We start from the raw sequence: 19,093 nt of genomic DNA on the forward strand, positions 1-19,093 counted from the left end.
GTCTTTTGCACACTTTTTAATGTTTTTTTTTCTTGCTGATTTGTTTAAGTTCTTTGTAGATTCTGAATATTAGCCCATTGTCAGACATATAGGCTAATATCTAGAAGAGTTTTTCCTACATTTTCTTCCAGAATTCTTATGGTATCATGCATTATATTTAAGTCTTTTATTAATTTGAATTAATTTTTATATATGGTGAGAGACAAAGGTCCTGTTTAATTCTTCTGCATGTGGCTATCCCATTTTCCCAGCACCATTTATTGAATAAATAATACCTTTCCCTAATGTATGCTGTTGTCTGCTTTGTCAAAGATCAGTTGGTTGAAGGCGGATGGTTTTATTTCTGGGTTTTCTATTCTGTTCCAATAAAGATACTATTTTGGTTACTATAGCTTTGTAGTATAATTTGGAGTCGGGTAATGTGATGTTTCTAGATTTTTTTCTTTTTGCTTAAGATTGTTTTGGCTAATCTGACTTATTTTGAGGGGTGTTCCAAATGAAGTGTAAAATTATTTTTTCTAGATCTATGAAATATGATGTTAGTATTTTGATGAGGATTGCATTGTAAATCACTTTGGGTAGTATGGACATTTTAACATTTTAACAATGTGGAGTCTACCAATCCATGAGCATGGTATGTTTTTTCCATGTGTTTGTGTCATCTATGATTTCTTTCATCCGTGTTTGATAGTTCTTATAGAGATCTTTCACTTCCTGGGTTAAGTATACTCCTAGATATTTTATTTTCTTTGTAGCTATTGTAAATGGTATTGAGTTCTTGATATGATTCTCAACTTGACTGTTATTAGTATATAGAAATGCTACTGATTTGTGTACATTGATTTTATAACCTGAGACTTTGATGAATTTATTTATCAATTATAGGCATCTTTTAATGAAGTCTTTAGGGTTTTCTATATATAAGATCATATTATCAGTGAACAGGGATAGTTCACTGATAGTTCACAAGCATAGTTTGACCTCTTCTTTCTCGATTTGGATACCCTTTATTTCTTTCTGTTGCCTGATTGCTCTGGCTAGGAATTCTGGTTCTTAGGGGGAATGCTTTCAACTTTTCCCTACTCAGGATGATGTTAGGTATATCATAAATGGATTTTATTATTTTGAGGTATGTCCTTTCTATGCCCTTTTTGTTGAGGGTTTTTATAATGAAGGGGTGCTAAATTTTATCAAATGCTTCTTCTATATCTATTGAGATGATCATGTGGTCTTTGTTTATAATTTTGTTTATGTGGTGAATCACATTTATTGATTTATGTATGTTAAACAATTCTTGCATTCCTGGGATGAAACCCACTTCATCACAGTGAATTATCTTTTTGATGTGCTGTTGAATTTTGGTTTGCTTATATTTTGTTGAGGATTTTTTCATCTATGTTCATAAGGGATATTGGTCTATAGTGTTCTTTTTTTATTGTGTCCTTTCCTGGCTTTCATATCAAGGTGATATTGGCTTCATAGAATGAGTTAGGGAAGATTCCCTCCTTCTTGATGTTAGGAATAACCTCTGTAGTATAGGTACCAGTTCTTTTTTGTAGGTCTGGTAAAATTGGGCTATGAATCTGTCTGGTCCAGGATTTTTTGTTTGTAGATTTTTTTTATTACTGTTTCAATCTTGCTGTTTGTTATTGGTCTGTTCAGGGTTTCTATTTCTTGATTTTAGAGCTCTTTATATGATAGGACTATTTTTAAAATAGTAATTTATCAATATTTTTGGTATGACTTTTAGATTTAGAGCCATAGTTAGAAATTCATTTCTTATAGCCAGGTTGTAAAAGAAGTCATTCATGTGTTCTTTTAGTACTTGTGCAGTTTTGTTTTGTTTTTCCTTTTACATTTGTTTATCTGATTGGGTGGTGTTTATTATTGCATATTGCATGAGGCATATCTCATTCCACATTTTTGTTATACAAAGGACTAATATATAATTGTCCCAATACCATTTGTTAAAAAATCTTAAGGGCAAATTTTAAGTAACTGAAATGTTAAATACTTTTACTTCTAAACATAAACATTTTCTAAGAATGATAGACTAAAACTACATGGCTCATTTTGTTGCCCTTTCCAAGGTGGGTTCAGACTCAGAGCATGCTAAAATTTGGCAGACTGACTGAGGAGCTGGGAAAAAACAAGAAGTGGGCTTGGACAGCACCTGGAGAACCTGATCCAACCCTCCTCCATCCCCACTAGGGCCAAGGGGTGACCTGTTCAGAGTGTTGAGGGGACTTAGAAAATAGGATGCCCTAGAAACACTGTTTTCCTTCCCAATTCTTTACCATTTCCAAATGAAAATCTGTAGCTGAGAGTTTTGACTGGCTGTAGTATTTAATCCACAATTTAAATGCTCCAGAGATAGGAAATGGCCAGAATTTGATTCACTTTTTAATCCTTGTCCATCTCCTACTCCTTGTCCTCACATGCCTACCTACTACTCTGTCTGTATTTGGAATGCAGTATGCCTTTCTGCAAACTGCAGGTAGTATTTTTAATTTATTTTTTCTCTTTTTTTAGATGCCAACATAGGCTATTTATCCTTATTAGATGCTGACTATGATAGAAAAGCTCCAAACAAATATTTAACAAAGGCAGTGAACTATACAGTACATTTCCAGTGGATCCGATGCCTACTTTGGGATAAGAAAGATTGGAAGTCTGGAAGTTTCTCCCCACAACCAGGAACTTCTCCTGAAAAAGTTAACTGCAGGTATAGACACACTGTTGAGAACGAATTGGGATTTTAGTAAGTGACTACATTTTCTTTTGCATGTGACCCAGCCTGGAGCTTTTTCTGAATCTTGTCCTCCCAAAGCCAAGGCACTCCAGCCTATGCCTTTTGTGGCCTGGTCCTCCCACTCTGGGTGGCTCTAGAGGAGCAGGAACTGGTTTGTAGATTGCCCCTGCGTCCATGCCCATGGTGACTGGCATGTAGTAGGTGTTTAGTAAATGTCTGTTGAAGAAATGAGTCGATAGGTAATAGATGACTCCCTCAGTTCTGTTATCGTGAAGGTGCTGACCTCCTTTGAGTGTGCAGTCTGCCATCAGGCAGGGCCCTCTGCTCTCCCCGTTTTCTCGAGGCCCTGCCAGCCCCGTGTTTGTGAAGACGTACCGCCCCACCCCCACCCAGTTGTGAAGGTGAGCTTTTTGAGGCAAGCAAAATCTCCACACGGACATGAACAGTCTTCTCAGACTGGGAATATGAGTCATGTCATTAAATTAGAAATTCTTTATCATCTAGCTCGAAAACTAACAATTCTATAATAGGCACAGTTCATTCATTTTTGTTGTCCTTACCTTTTCATTAGGATAGAGATCAGCAATCATTAGGCATATTTAGAAATATAAATAGTCATTTCCTTCTTCAGAACAATTAAGACATAAGAAATTGCATTTTTTTGTTGGCTTCCAGGAGGCAAATATGTCCAGATCATACCATATCAGTGCAATTCATATTAATAGCTATTTATTGCTTTTCTTATGTTGCACTCTGAAATTTATATGATGCCATAGCTACAAACATTTGAACTTACTGGCAATGTCCTGATATTGTGCTTCAATATTAAATTATTGATAAATGCATTAATACAATCATTCATCCTCTGTTATATACCATTCTCTGCTAGACACTTTTCTATGAGCCAGGGGTACAAAAACATATGTGACCCACTCACAGGATAATGAGGGTGAGATAGGTTTTAGTTAAAAAGAAAAAAAAGTGTTTATAGTGATTGTCAGGGTAGGAGTTACCAGTGATGGGATTTGTAATGCCAGGAACTGACACTTGGCAAAGGTTTACAGAGTCTGACTGGGTGCTGGCTGTGATTTGGAGCTGAGTGTCTCAGGCTGCAGCTGCACTTGGAGGGGCTGTCCTGGAGTCTGCAGCGCTGTGACACCCGGCATCTCAGGACAGGCTCTGAAGGAGCTGTGTGCCCAACATTCGGACGTGAGGACGTCTGGCATATCAGAAGGGTCCCTTGTTTCTAACTAGGCTTTAGATGAATGCTTTAAACCGAGTCTAAATCATAAAGGTATAATTATTGTAATTTGTCTTCCTTTTAGTACGTCTTTTAACCAGTGTCCGTCACACTGTAAACAGCCTGGTGTCCTAACGAGCATTTCCCCCGTAGCTATGACCGCCTCGCCACGGCATTCTCTGTCCTAAGAAGGAGGCCAAATGCCCGTTTTGAAGTGAGTGACGTTTCCAAGTTACAGAGGTAAGTTACATTTTCTAAATCAAGACTTAATAGACCTTATTTGTTTTAGTCTCCACTCAGAATGTCCATATATTGTTCAATGGATGCTTGAAATCTGTGTTACTTATTATCATTTTGTTTTTTGAAATATGGATATTAGTAAATGTCTTTTTTTTAGCATATTATGGGGGTACAAGTGTTAAGGTTACTTATATTGCCCATGCCCCCCTCACCCCTCGAGTAAGAGCTTCAAGCGTGTCCATCCCCCAAATATTGCACATCTTACTCGTTGTGGTTGTATATACCCCTCCCCTCCCGACCCTCCCGACACCCGATAAATGTTACTCCTGTATGTCCACTTAGGTGTTGATCTGTTAATACCAATTTGCTGGTGAGTACATGTGGTGCTGGTTTTTCCATTCTTGAGATACTTCACTTAGTAGAATGGGTTCCAGCTGTATCCAGGAATATACAAGAGGTGCTATATCACCATTGTTTCTTAAAGCTGAGTAGTACTCCATGGTATACGTATACCACATTTTATTAATCCACTCATGAATTGGTGGGCACTTGGTTTTTTTCCATAGCTTTGCAATTGTGAATTGTGCTGCTATAAACATTCAAGTGCAGGTGACTTTTGATCTTTTGGGTAGATGCCCAGTAGTGGAATTGCTGGATCAAATGCTACTCGTATTGCTTTGAGGTATCTCCATATCATTTTGTTTTTTGAAATATGAGTATTAGTAAATGTCTCTTAGTTATTATATAGTTGAATATTATATTCAACTGTCTGTCTATTCTCACTGACAAGAGATTTATAATACAAGAAAGTCAGCATAGTTTTCTACTTTTAAGTTTGGCTTTAGTTCAGTGTGAATTTGGTAAATTATTATTGTTTGGGTTAATGTCTACAGTGAAGACACTGCCTGACTTGCCTGTCCTGGGTTATGCTTATTCTTGTAGGCTAATTATTAGTAGCTCCCTCTTTCTCTCTCAGAAGTGCCCCATTTTAGATAATAAATTTTAAGTTTTTCCTATTTTCATAGCCATTGTTTTATATTGAATGAGTATGTTTAGATTCTGAAATATGAGTAAATCGAGCATAAGCCCATGTGGGCAGGAACCTTCTCTGTCTTATTCATCAGTGCCCATCTACATTTAACATAACACTTGACTAAGCAGGAACTTAGTAAATATTTGTTGAATGACTGTCTAGGGTAAAGTCTGCATTTTCTGGCATGTTAAGTATTAAAAGTTTTCCATTATATTCATGTAATATAAAACTCTGCCTTACTTTACATTTAATCAATGATATTACTTTCTAGATTAGTTGGTGGGTCAGATAATTAGTAAATAAGATGTTAATTACTAATGCAACAGATGCAGGGCCCAGAGAAGGTGACCAGCCATCCAGTGATCAGGGGTGGGAGGACAGTGGCCTCAACTGTGGTTCCTGCAGCACTGATACTACTGGAGTAGGGGCGAAGCAGGGGAGGACATCCCTGGGGAAGTCCAGACAGAGACAACATCTGAAGTCCCACAGGAGCAGTAGTGTCTGGGATTGCTGGCCAGAATCTGTGAGCTTCCAGGGAGCAGTCCGGGAGTGAGAAGAAGGACAGGCTGGGCTTGGGTGGCTGCAAGCGCCCTGCTGAGCTGGTGGGGTGGAGCTCTGAGGGGGCTCCATCCTGGTGGGGAAGAAGAGTGCCAGGCAAGACACCAAGAGCAGAGCCCACCCTCAGATGGGGTCACAGAGCACTGTGGCCGGGACAGGGAGAGCGACATCCCCACGCAGCATGGGGTCCAATGCCTGCCCTCTGAGATCCCACCAAAGGTCTGCAAGACGAGTCCAGGCAGAACCCTGTGTTAGGCCAGAGTCCCAGCACAAGCAGTTGGGTATGAACATCCTTCTGTGCATCTGTGGGGGTCATTGCTGTCTCCCAGAGCCAGGACTGGTGTCTGAGAGCAGGTGAGTAGAGCCTGCAGGTAGAGAATAAGCAGCACCACCCACAGGGGCAGGTGGGAAGCAGAGGGGGGTCCCCACAACATCTTCAGCACCTCCCAGCCTTGTTCTGCTAGGAGGAGAGGGAGGCAGGGACTTTGTGGCACTTGCACGTTTGAAGAATTTTACATAATTGTATTGCTCAGTCCGTATCATAGCAGCAAGAGCAGCGTTCTCACCCGTATCTCAGAGTCAAAGTCCCAGATCCAGCGCGGCACAGCTCCCTGGCACGGAGGCCGTGCTGTAGGGTGCCGGGCGCTGGACCTCGGGCGGCTCTGTGCCCTCAAAGCCCTCTCACCTCAGCAGTTGTGCATTTGGGAACATGCAAGGGGACACCAGCAGGGGGGGCAGGGTTTGAGGATCAATTTTTTCTAAGATGTCTATTTCCTTCAATAATTCCGTTTATATCTTTCTTTTTGTTTACAGTCACACAGAAAACCTCCTTCCCAGCATTTTTATTGTGGTTTTTATGATTCTTTATGGATTTTTGGTTGCTAAAAGCAGACAAGTAGATCGTTACGAAATGAAGAAAACTGGGTACATCTTTCTGCAAGACGCGCGCCTGCCCGGCCACGAGCTGTACGCAGTCGTCATCGACACTGGCTTCCGGGCCCCGGCCAGGCTCACCGCAAAGGTAGCTCAGCGTCCTGTGGGCACTCCGGTGGCATCTCAAAGGCATCAGCAGGCATGAGGGTGGCACCAGAAGCGACAGTGTGACGATTCGCCTGTCGTCTCTGTCACCCGTCACAGCGGCCCCGTCTCATTCCTGGGGTGGAGGCTCACCTGCCTTCCTGCTGCCCTTCCGCCACCTGGGCATCTGTCAGGGCGGGAAGTGGAACCCCGTCACCTTCCGAAGCTTCCAGCTCGATTCCCTTCTCGCTCTGTCTTCACTGTGGAAAGAGCCCCGGGAGGTTTGTTCTGTCCCTGGGTGGATCTTGGAGACGCTGAGGGCCGGGCTGTGCTCGTCTGAGTTAGAGTGAATCCAGTACCCACTACCCAGAGGTAGATCTAGGGCAGAAAGGGCAAGAGTGGTCAGGACCAACTCTGGGGACAGGGGGGACCTGGCTAGTGGGGGGTCTGGGGCTAAAGACAATATTCCCAGAGGAGCTGATGGAGGGCGAAGGGGAGCAGGGCGTGAGGCGCGGGGGGAGGAGGAGGGAGGGACGGTGCGTGAGCCCAGGGCCCCTGTGCTGAGGGCGGGTCGTGGAGGCCAGGTCTGCGGGGACGGAGACTGGAGCCCAGGCAGAGCCGTGTGTGAGCGGGGCGCCCACGCCCATCCCGCTGGAAGGCTGTCTGAGAGGGGCAGCTCCCCTCTGCACGCGGAGTTCACGCTCCCGTTTCCTGAGGGAGCCGAGGCTGCCCTGTGGGGTCCGTAGCACTGGGGGTGTGGAGAAGGAGGTGTAGGTGAGGGAGAGTTCTCTGGGGGGCGAGGGAGATGGAGGGCCACTGTGTAATAGGAGAGTTGGGGGCACAACATAGTTTTTAAAGCTTTACAGTCTTAGTGACTATATGCCCTTAGTCCAGAGGTCCTCAAGGTCTTTAAACAGGGGGCCAGTTCACTGTCCCTCAGACCGTTGGAGGGCTGGACGATAGTTTAAAAAAAAAACTATGAACAAATTCCTATGCACACTGCACATATCTTATTTTGAAGTAAAAAAACAAATGGGCAAAACACCCGCATGTGGCCCATGGGCTGTAGTTTGAGGACGCCTGCCTTAGTCTATCAACCATGTATTTATATGGTCTACCAAATATATATATAAATATATATTTTTATATATTTATATATAAATATATTTTATATATTATATATTTATATAAATATATATTAAATATATATTTATATCAATTTATTTATATAAATAATATAATTTATGTTATATATAATAATATAATATATTAGTATATATAAAATATATATAATACTATAATTTATATACAATATATTTACATATAAATATATTAAGTATATATTTATATAAATATATTTATCTATGAATAAATATATTTATATATATAAATATATATATGTGTGTATATATACACACCCACACACATAAATTCACAAACAATGCATGTCATACAGAAGGGAATGCTTTTACCCTAACAAAGAGTACCTACCTACAGCACTCCTAATGTTTAATAGTGAAGCTTTAGATGGTTTCTAAGGGATGTCTGCTGTCATCACTACTGTTTGTCATTGTGCTGGAAACTCTGGTGAAGACAAAAAAGCGAGAAATAAAACAAGAATATAAAGTTTGAAAGGGAGAAAAAGATGGGCCTTTGTATATGATATGGTTGCCTACAAAGCAAATGCAAAAGAATCTTCAAATAATTAGAATTGATAAGAATGTTTAATAAACTTGCTGGATTCATGATTGAGGAAAAAGTCAGTAAAATGATCTCTGTAAAACAGCAATAACTATTTGCAAGATGTATTTGAAAACAAGAGCCTTTTCATCACAGTCACAGAATGGTGGGGTGCCTAGAAATAAGTTCACCAAATACCATTTATAAATTACTCAAAGAAAATATATACTTTGAGGCTGGGTGTGTCTTATGCCTATAATCCCACCAGTTTGGGAGGATAAGGTAGGAGTATCCCTTGAGCCCAGGAGTTCAAGACCAGCCTGGGCAATATAGCAAGAACCCATCTCTACAAAAAAGGGGGAAAAAAAACACATATACTTTGGGTTGAGGAAAGATTTCAAAAACAAGAAATAATTGTGGTTCTTAAATGACAGCTTGAGAAATCACACTACATCCGAATTGTAAAATTCCATGTCACAGAGGACTCCAGTGAGGAGCGAGTGACAGCGCAGCCTGACTGGCACGCTCCTCCCAGGGTGTTCCTGCGCCCACCCTGCCCGGCTGCACACCGGTGTCCAGGCCTCCCAGCGAGTCCCCGCCAGGCTGAGGGAGGAAGGGGATGCAGCCACTGTCGTGTTCTCCTGAGGAAACAGATGCCCTCAGGATCCCAGTTGGGATCTGGCTTTTCTGGATCAACTACGTGAAAACCAGCCAACCCCATGAGGCTCCACTTCCGGGCCCCCTCCAGGTCTCTCCGGGGAAGCCGGGGCTTTGGAGGGGCCGGGCAGGCCCAGGGTGCAGCAAGCCGCTGCTGCTTTCGTGGAAGGACGGGAGGCTGGGAGAACGTGTAAGGAAGCCCCTGGTCGCTTGTGTCTTCTGTGAAATATCCCGTGCTTTTGTTTTAAGGTTTACATTGTTTTATGTGGTGAAAGTGGACTTTCAGAAACCAAAGAGCTCTACTGTCCAGAGAAGCCCCTGTTTGAAAGGAATTCCAGACACACCTTTATCCTGAGGTATTCTGAAACATCCCAGCTGTTTCATGTGGGAAAGAGAGGCGGATCAGGATTGGTGTAGGCTCATCACAAATGCTAAAAGGAGAATACGTGGCACTGGTCTCTAATAGGGAGCATCAAGTCACGTACAATTTTATCAAGTATTTTTACAGTTTGTTACTTGGAGTAGACTAAGCCGTGTGTTTGTGTGAGGGGGGGAAGGATGGAGGGAGAGAAAGACATGGATTTCGCATGTTAGTAAAATTCATAATCACAATGTTTCCTATGTCACTAAACCTGCTTAAATTAATTAGGTTCACCCCAAATTCGGAAGAGCAGGAACACATGATGTCACATGGATGGTAGGGACAGAGGAAGGAAATGACTTATCAAGAGGGGGGTCAAGCACCTGATGGTTTAGAAAATATGGAAGTACTGAACTAAATTATTTTTTCTTCTGAAAATTTCATTTATAGTAATATTTATTGGAGTATTATACCTGTATTAGGAGATAAAAGGTTAACTTCAGACTAACCCATGCCAGACACAGAAACACTAGAAAATTTGAGTGACTTTGTTTAGGGAAAGGAATGGGTATTGAAGACCGGTGTGCCCTGCCACTGCTCAGTGGGGTTCACTGTCCACTGGCCATATTTTAGGGGCATCACACGTCACTCTCCATGTCAGTTATCTGTTGACATGTCCCATCCGCCTCTCGTGACCTTGAGTGACTTGAGGGCGGGCGTCAGTGCTGGCACGTGCCAGGACCGTGCCGTCCACACCTCTGCTGACGAGATGCTGTTGTGTGTCGCCAGCACTCCTGGCCAGCTGGGCCCGCTGCGGAAGATCCGCCTCTGGCACGACAGCCGTGGGCCTTCCCCGGACTGGTTCCTCAGCCACGTGATGGTGAAGGCGCTGTGCACGGGACAGGCCTGGTTCTTCCCTGCCCAGTGCTGGCTGGCGGCCAGCAGGCACGACGGCCGCGTGGCGCGGGAGCTCACCTGTCTGCAAGGGGGGCTCGGCCTCCGCAAGGTAGGCCGTCCCAGCCGACGCCGGAACTCGGCACCTGGCTCTGCCTCTCTCACTGCAGTCATCTCTTTAAACTCATCTTACGGCAATGGTATTAGCTCTTAGTTAATCTTCAAGATGTTTATATTTTAAATGATGCATTAAGTGGCCATCCAAGCATGGATTAATTACCTTTGCCATTTATTAACTATTGCAGTATTGCTTTTCTTCCTTTGACTGTGGCTGTAATAACATCTCTGGAACTCATGGTTGCTGGCGGTCTGTGGTGTCCAGAAGGCCCCTCATTAAAGACTTCTCAGTGTCCTGTGTTTATCCTGAACAACCTAAATAACCAGCAACAGAATACTCCAGGTGTGGTCAGGGCCAGGATGGCAGGAGATGTGAAAGTGACAAAATCACCAGTAATCTCACAAACCGACTATGAAAGTTGTGAGTCTTGCGTCTTCCTTTCCAGCTGTCCCTATACACACACATTTTATGCACTTGTAATAACAACACTGTGCGTTTTACACTTTCTAAGTCAACATTTTAGAGGAGATCTCTTCATGAATTTTCTTTAAAATGATTTAAGGGCCATATAATGTGCACTGTTTCAGCTTAGGTATCCGCCTGTTGGGCATTTGTATTTTCTTTCCTTTATTCCGGCAATAGAAAACGTTGTAGGAAACGGCTTCATGCGTGACTGCGTGTCTGGTGAGTGCGTCTCGAGGCTGCTCTCGCACGGCGGTGAGCGCTCGGCGCCCACATGGTCCCGCTCTCTCCAGATCTGCCGGCCACTGGGCTTTCTTTCTGACCGCCCTTCCCTTGCCACCTGCCTGCTGTGGTGAGGGGGCAGGCTCACGACGTTGGCATTTTAGGGCCTGACCTTGCTAAGTTGGTAGGAAACACGATCGCAGTGAAGTGGACATGAGTTCCAATCAGCCACAGCATATGGAAGTTTTTCAACACCTAAAACTGAAGGCCGGATTGCACTGGGCCCGTCCCTTGGGCACTTGTTGCCATGCGAGTGACCGCTTAGCTGGCCGTGGTAAACAGCGAGAGAGATGCATTGTTCATTCTCCAGCTGTTCTGCTTGGGAACTTTTGGTGAGAAACCTATGCCTGCTAATTTCTTCATCTTTAAGCACGTGCAGCTGTGTCCTGTGATTCAGTGGTCACTTGTTGGCCAGTCCTGTTACAAAGAAAAATATATTCTTTTTCTGTTAAAACTGGGTGGCTGGCATTTGCTAATGTATTCTGCACATATTCCATACTACCAGTCCTATGTATAATTGGTTTTTCTAAAACAGTGTTGAGCACCAAGCATTATTTACATTGACTTGAAACTTAAAATCCAGTGCAATGTATTCTTTTATTTCTTTTTTCTTTTTTTTTATTTTGGTATATTATGGGGGTACAGATTTTAAGGTTTCAATAAATGCCTTTTCCCACCCCCCCACAAGTCTGAGTTTCCAGCATGACCATCCCCCAGATGGTGCACATCTCACTCATTATGTATGTATATACCCGCCCCCCCTACCCCCTCCCACCTGCCCAATACCCTATTACTGTAGTACCTATGTGACCACTTAGGTGCTGCTCAGTTAATACCAGTTTGCTGGTGAGTGTATGTGGTGCTTGTTTTTCCATTCTTGGGATACTTCACTTAATAGTATGGGTTCCAGCTCTAACCAGGAAAATATAAGATGTGCTATATCACCATTGTTTCTTAGAGCTGAATAGTACTCCATGGTATACATATACCACATTGTATTAATCCATTCTTGGATTGATGGGCACTTGGGCTGTTTCCACAGCCTTGCAATTATGAATTGTGCTGCTATAAACATTCGAGTGCAGGTGTCTTTTTTGTAGAGTGTCATTGGATCCTTTGGGTAGATGCCCAGCAGTGGGATTGCTGGATCAAATGGTAGATTCACTTGTATCGCCTTAAGGTGTCTCCACATTGCTTTCCACAGAGGTTGAACTAGTTCAGTGCAACGTATTCTTAAGCAACATATCACCTGCTGTGTGGCGACACTCTGTGGGCTGCTGAGAACAGAGGTGGACCGGACACGGTCCCCTCTCGGTGCACTCAAAGCCCAGTTAAAATTCACTGTGCTGCCGGGAAAGTGCTGAGAGTGGAGGGGTTTTAAAAAGTCCATTAGAAACAGGAAGGAGAGAAGTGATCAGAGTCTCTGGAGGGGTGGTCTCTTGAGCCGGGGTGTGCAGGCATTGGAGAGCCAGACAAGCGGAGCCGAGGAAAGGTTTGTGCCACAGCTCAAGAGGCTCCAGCAGAAGGTTGGGGTGGGCCGGAGTCCAGTGTGGTGGGAGCAGCCAGGGCGGGGGGCTGCAGAGGTAGCGGGAAGGAGGAGCCACTGCCACGGCCTGTACCCACAGCCCAGCTAGCATCTGCTAGCAAGCCAGATAGAAGAGCCAGGAAAGTGTGGGGGCTCTGCCCAGATTACTGGTGATAATGAGGATTTTAGCTTGTTCACGTAAATGCCCAAAGTCAGAGAGCACTTCTGTCACTGGTTTCTGTTTCAGCTTTTCTACTACAAGTTCACAGAGTACCTGGAGGATTTCCACGTCTGGCTCTCGGTGTACAGCCGGCCCTCCTCCAGCAGGTACCTGCACACGCCGCGCCTCGCCGTGACCTTCGCCCTGCTGTGTGTCTACACGTGCCTCGCTGCCCTGGTCACGGCAGGAGGGCACGAGCAGGTGGGAGCATCACTTCCTTACAGGGGCTTCCAGCCCCCGGACCGACAGTGTGGCCCTCCTTGACCAAGGAATTAGTCCTTTGAGAAAGGTTTAAACCCGTGCCTGCAGGGCCCACGGGGGACGCCGGCCGGGGAAAGGACAGGCAGGGTCTGCAGGGTGGGGGCTCTGCGTGGCGCCGTGCAGCCTCGCCTCACACGGCCACTGCGCTCAGCGGGCAGGGAGCAGGCTGCCAAGGAGCAGGGCTTTCCCACGGAGCTTGGCGCACTGGGCCGTCTTATGAGAAAGTCTTGAATTTTTTTTTTAAGGTTGGCAATTCATTCAGATGTTAAACAAATCCTCTGGCCATGAGAGAGCAGTTCTGATGGGCACATTTGCCCTTGGGATGCCAGTGTGGACTAGCAAGGCTGGTCTGACTGTTCCCCGTGGGATGTAGAGAATCAATTCTAAGCCACTACCTGCAGCAGTGATTTGGAGATGCTGCCTTCCCTGAGGAAAATCCCAGCATGGCTTTGGGGTGAGGGAACACAGACTTGTTTCTTAGGACAGCCTCAGGCCATTTATGGGCCCAGCTGAGTTCACATGGCCTGGACGAGGCTGGGGAAGGCGGTGACAGGTCCGTCTCGGGTGGGGTCCGTGAGCCACCCACAGGACAGCAGGTGTGGGGCTCCCTACATGCACCAGGTGTCAAAGAGGTGTGGTAACAATTAGGATGGGCGGAATTCTTTTGAAAAGAATAACATGTTCATAGAATTTGTAAAAAGATGATAAAGAAATATCAATAGCAAGAAGGGAAGAGCTCTGTCTACCTGGGAAAAGATTGGGACCTGCAGTCAGGAAACCAGGGCTGGCCTCTCTTCTGAGGTTGACAAGTTGTCTGATCTTGGGCCACTGACCGCCTGTCCTACTAACTGGTGCTTGGGGATATTGGCGCCTTGTTGGATTGTAGCAGGGGCTGAATCAGTGGGGCACGTGCCTGGTATAAAGCAGGCGCCAGCAAACATTTGGTCAAGTCAAAAGGATCTGTCATGAGGAAAACGAAATGATTCCTTATGTTTTGGTTTTTTTTTCACTCCTGGGATAGAAGCACAAAGATTCATGAAGAGAGCTCTTTCGGTTAAATGCAATGTGTATATTGATGTTAAATATATCTATAATCACAAAATGACTGTGCATAAGCAGGACTGTTTTCGGGTTGAAGTAACGGCTGCTGTTGGATCGCTGCAGCTCCTGCTGGCTGTCGGCGCCCCCGGCGTGGCCCTCGGACCCTTGGGGGCGAGTCTCCTGTGCGCCCTCCTGGCCTCTCCGGGGGCCCAGCTCTTGTCGCTGCTCTTCAGGCTCAGCAAGGTACCCGCAGCCTGCCTGTTCTCCTGAGCAGCCCTTTCACTGCTACGGTGAAGGGGCCTCTGCCAACGACCTCTCTGCCTCTGCAGGAAGCGCCGGGCCCTGCCCCAGCCGGACCAGGCCGCCCCGCGGGGGCAGCGCAGACGGAGGCGACCCGGGGTAAACACGTTAAAACACCTAGAAACTCTCCCGGGCCTTTTGGACCAATCTCCTGCCTTCAGTTTGCACTGTGTTTCTTATTTGTAAAGTTGAGCACCATTTCATGTGTTTAAAAAAGCCATTTTATTTTCTGCAGTTGGTCCATTTCCTTTGCCCATATTAATATTAACCTTGTAAAATCCTTTATTCTGAGTGATGCATAAATGCTTTTTAACCATTAAGAAAACTAGGCCTTTGTCAGATGGGTAGTGAGTGCTTTCTCCAGTTGCTATTGCCATTTGAGTTTGATTGTTACTTCAATATTTTTATAGTCACGTTTATTAATACTTTTCTCTTAAGGCTCTTTTCACTTCTTTTGTTACACGTTTTCTCACGCTGCTGTGTTTCCCTAGGGGGTGGGTGGGAGGGGTCGTCCAAGCCCCCACCAGGAAGGCAGCATCAAGAAGTCCTTGTTCTAGCTTTGTCCCGTTTCTCAGAAAGGCTCGTTCTGCCAGAGTCAGAAGGAAGAGTATTTTCTGAAGAAAGCAGTAACCTTTAAACATATCCCTGGTTTTGAATCACACATTTGCCTGTTTTTTTAATCAGGCCCCAGTTCCTGCAGAAGGACACCAGGTGTGCAGGAGCCACCCGAGGTAAGCCAGTGACCGTGAGCAGCGGCTGCTTCCCCAGCGTGCACAGCTTGGCAGCCAGCTTGCCGGCGTCCTCCCGTGGCTGTGGTCGGGCCGTGGGTGGGTCTGGCCGTGGGTGGGTCGGGCCGTGGGCAGGTCGGGCCCAGGGTGGGTCGGGCCCAGGGTGAGGTGGAGACAGGAAAAGATCCACGCAAGGCCCACAGCGCTGGCCGGGCCGTCCTCCGTAGAGGGAAGGCTGTTTCCCAGGCCACAGGCCACGGCGGGCTGGCCGTCCAGGAGGGTCAGGAAGCAGGAGTCCCAGCAGAGGCCAGAGGCAGGGGGGTGAAGGGGTGCGGCCCAGCGGGGTCTGGAGAGCCCGTGCACGTGCAGTGAGACACTGGCAGAGCCGCGGGAGACCCGCTGTGAGGCAGCAGGGCCCGGGGTGTGTGCGAGCCGGCTCCTTTGCGCATGCGGGCAGAGGGGCTTGGAGGAGCTGCCCAGTGGCGGGAGCTCCGTCCTGGTCTCAAAGAGGCTGTGGGATGGGGCAGCTGAAGCTTCCAATGGTGCAACTATAGCATCTGACTGGCAGTTTGCCTTTTGGATCTGTGCGGCTGTACCCTTCATGTAGGTGGGATTCTCCTCTGTGGGGAGCGTTAGGGCACACGTGACTCCCTGTGTCTTCCAGTCTCTAACTCCTCCTGGTGCTGAGCTTGCCCTCAGCGTGCCCCTCTGTCCCAGACACCACGCCAGGGCTCTGCACATCCCAACCCGGGGCTCTGCCCGGCCTGTTGCTCTGGCCGATTCCCTCCTCTGGCAGGACCGTGGCTCCCAGAGAGCAGGGTACGGCCGACATTAGGCCACCAGCATTGCCCCACCGTCCTCCAAGCCGAAAGAAAGGCCTGGCTCCCCAGGCTGCTGCGCTCCCTCCCCTAGAACTCACCGATGACCTGAGCTCCGCGTCCCGCCCGGCTGTTCCCGTTCTCCGAGAAGGCGGAAAACTGCATCACCACTGAGGCACAGCATCACGGGGAAAGCCCCGTCCAGGGAGACATTAACCTCAGCCTGGCCTTGTCATTCTAGCGTCCTGCATCAGCCATTCTCTCTGGGGACACCTGGAGGAAGGCAGCAAGCGGCGACAGTGCAGCCTGTGCAGCCCCAGAGCTGGGGGCCTGTGGCGGGACTGCTGCGAGCGGGCACAGCTGCCCCTGCCTTCCCCGTTCACAAGGTAACGGCGCTCCTGTGGGTTATGTGCGCAGTCCCCTTCCTGCTGGTCTGGCCCCGGCCTGCAGCCATTGGGAGGCGCGGGAAAGCAGAGCCATGGTTGGGCCAAAGGTCAGTAACACTGGTCTCATCTAAGAGCCAGGCATGGGCCCATCTGAAACTGAGGCGTCCCGCTTTGTCCTACAGTCCTGATGGTTTCTGCAGTGTACTTGACATAGGTTTGATCAGATCATCTTAAAAGTCAACAGTAAACTCTTAACTTTCCTTTAAGGATTCTGGAATGTGAAGCTTTGTATTTTTTAGTGCTAATTAGAGTGAATAACAGTCCCAGCTTCAAATGATGCTGGAGGCACAGCAGGGAGCTGGCAGAGGCAGGGAATTGCCTGGGAACAAACGGGGCTGCGTCCAGGGAGTTCGGGCCCTGCTGCAGACCGGCTCCCAGGAGGGCCCTCTGCTTACCATCTGCTGACTCACAGGGTAATGTCACCCGGAAACAACGTCACAGACACACCCACAGTGATCTTTGGCCGAATGTCTGGGCACCCTGTAGCCCAGTCAGGTTGACACGTGAGATTCACCGGCACACCCTCTGTGGGTGGAGATGCTGAGGTCTGTGAACCCCCCTCGCCTCTGTTCTTTTCTGCCGCAGCCCCCAGCAGTGGTTTGGAAGGACTCACGCCCCCACCAGCAGCCCGTCTGCCTTGGTCAGACTCTGCGGTGTTGGTCGTTTGTGGGATGGCTTCCCTGGCCTGTGGTTTGGGGACAGGATTTCTAGGCTACAGGTGAGTTGTGAAGGTTTCCAAATATCCTCAGGTCCTCAGATGAAAAGCGTAGCATCTGTGAGGAAATCCCTGTGCTTCTAGGAACTCATCAAATGCAGGCACCAGATGTCCCTTATTGCTATTTTCTCCGTATTTCTCCTTCCTGCCTCACAGTTGGTGGGGCGGGGCAGGGGGTTTGAATCATATGCAAACCCCAGAGAGTGGCTTGGCCCAGCCAGTTCTGTGACAGCAGCCGGGCTGGATGGAGCCCCAGGTATTAAACAAGAATCCACAGGATGGCCACCTGAGGAAGGAAGGAACCCAGCCGTGGGGCTCCTGAGAGGGGCAGGCTGCGAGCTGCATTCGTATGCCTGCAGGACAGGGACTGTGGTGCACGTGTCACAGACTCCAGTTCTGTCCTCCACATACACTGCCTCTCTGGCCCCCGTGCAGCTCGGGCCACCACTGGAGACTGCAGGGTCACTCACTGTGGCTCCATGGGCCCCATCTCCATAAACCATGAGGAGGAGCTGCAAAGCCAGGCCCTTCCTCCCCAACTCCTCCTTTCCCCAGGTGCACAGCTGGAGGCTCTGTGAGGATGAGCAGGGCGCTTAGACTCTCCCTGAGCCTGGTTTGCTCATCTGTAAAGCAGGGACGTCAGAGCACTTAGGCCACATGGCTTTACCCAACGCCACCCTGTCAGCACAGTGCCTGCTCCCGAGACATGCTCCACAGATGTCAGCATTGTTCTTGTTGATATTATTATTCTCATTACGCCCCACCCCATTTTCCTGCCCTTCCCGTCTCTGCAGCATGTGTTGGGCTTTCCTTTGTCTGTCCCCCAGGGTAGGCTCAGGGAGGTTGATGTCCTCTTGCCAGGAAGGGGCTCCCCTCCAGTGGGCAGAGAGACACCTCCCCGCACGGCCCCTCCCCGGCTGCAGGGCACTTCCTGCCTGCGGTCCTGCCTTGGCCAGGGCACGGCCCTCCCAGGCCAGCTCCGTGCTTAGACAGCAGCACCTGTCGGGCGTCCTGCTCCCGTGAGGGTGCTGACAGCCCTGTCCCCTGGGGCAGGTTCGGGCCGGCGCAGTGTGTGCAGTGGCTGCACCTGCTGTCCCTCTCCGTGGTCTGCTGTGTTTTCGTCACCCAGCCACTTATGGTAAGAAATGCCCTCCGTGGTAGAGGCACCTTCCGTCAGCAGGGGCCCTGGAAAGGAAGGGAGGTGGTGGCTTCATTTGGTAGCATGTTGCTTTGCTTTATAGCTTGATTTAAGATGTAGTGAGAAGAAAACTGGGAATGGGTTCTGCACTAAGCTCCAAACAGGCCTGTTCTTTAATCTTCATAAAAACCTTATGACAGTGGCCAGGCACTATGGCTCATGCCTGTAATCTTAGCACTCTGGGAGGATGAGGTAGGAGTATCGCTTGAGGTCAGGAGTTCGAGACCAGCCTGAGCAAGAGCAAGACCCTGTCTCTACTAAAAATAGAAAAAATTAGTCAGACAACTAAAAATATATAGAAAAAATTAGTCAGACAACTAAAAATATATAGAAAAAATTAGTCGGGCTTGGTGACGCATGCCTGTAGTCCCAGCTACTTAGGAGGCTGAGGCAGGAGGATCGCTTGAGCCCAGGAGTTTGAGGTTGCTGTGAGCTAGGCTGATGCTACGGCACTCTAGCTTGGGCAACAGAGTGAGACTCTGTCTCAAAAAAAAAAAAAAAACCTGATGAGGAATGAACCACTTTAATCCCCATTTTTCATTTGAGG

At 47.4% G+C, this 19,093-nt stretch overlaps 1 protein-coding gene across 1 annotated transcript in view; it reads left to right on the forward strand.

Moving 5' to 3' along the window:
• PKD1L1 (polycystin 1 like 1, transient receptor potential channel interacting) overlaps window positions 1-19,093 on the forward strand; it is a 111,146-nt gene that overhangs the window by 57,272 nt on the left and 34,781 nt on the right. The window contains 12 exon segments of the mRNA XM_076006209.1: window positions 2,533-2,725; window positions 4,146-4,232; window positions 6,637-6,844; window positions 9,427-9,533; window positions 10,328-10,544; window positions 13,067-13,240; window positions 14,465-14,610; window positions 14,671-14,740; window positions 16,429-16,573; window positions 16,756-16,774; window positions 17,142-17,351; window positions 18,402-18,486. Coding sequence (XP_075862324.1) covers window positions 2,533-2,725; window positions 4,146-4,232; window positions 6,637-6,844; window positions 9,427-9,533; window positions 10,328-10,544; window positions 13,067-13,240; window positions 14,465-14,610; window positions 14,671-14,740; window positions 16,429-16,573; window positions 16,756-16,774; window positions 17,142-17,351; window positions 18,402-18,486 — 1,661 coding nt within the window.

Source organism: Microcebus murinus, chromosome 9, assembly GCF_040939455.1.
Source record: "Microcebus murinus isolate Inina chromosome 9, M.murinus_Inina_mat1.0, whole genome shotgun sequence".
Taxonomy (NCBI): domain Eukaryota; kingdom Metazoa; phylum Chordata; class Mammalia; order Primates; family Cheirogaleidae; genus Microcebus; species Microcebus murinus.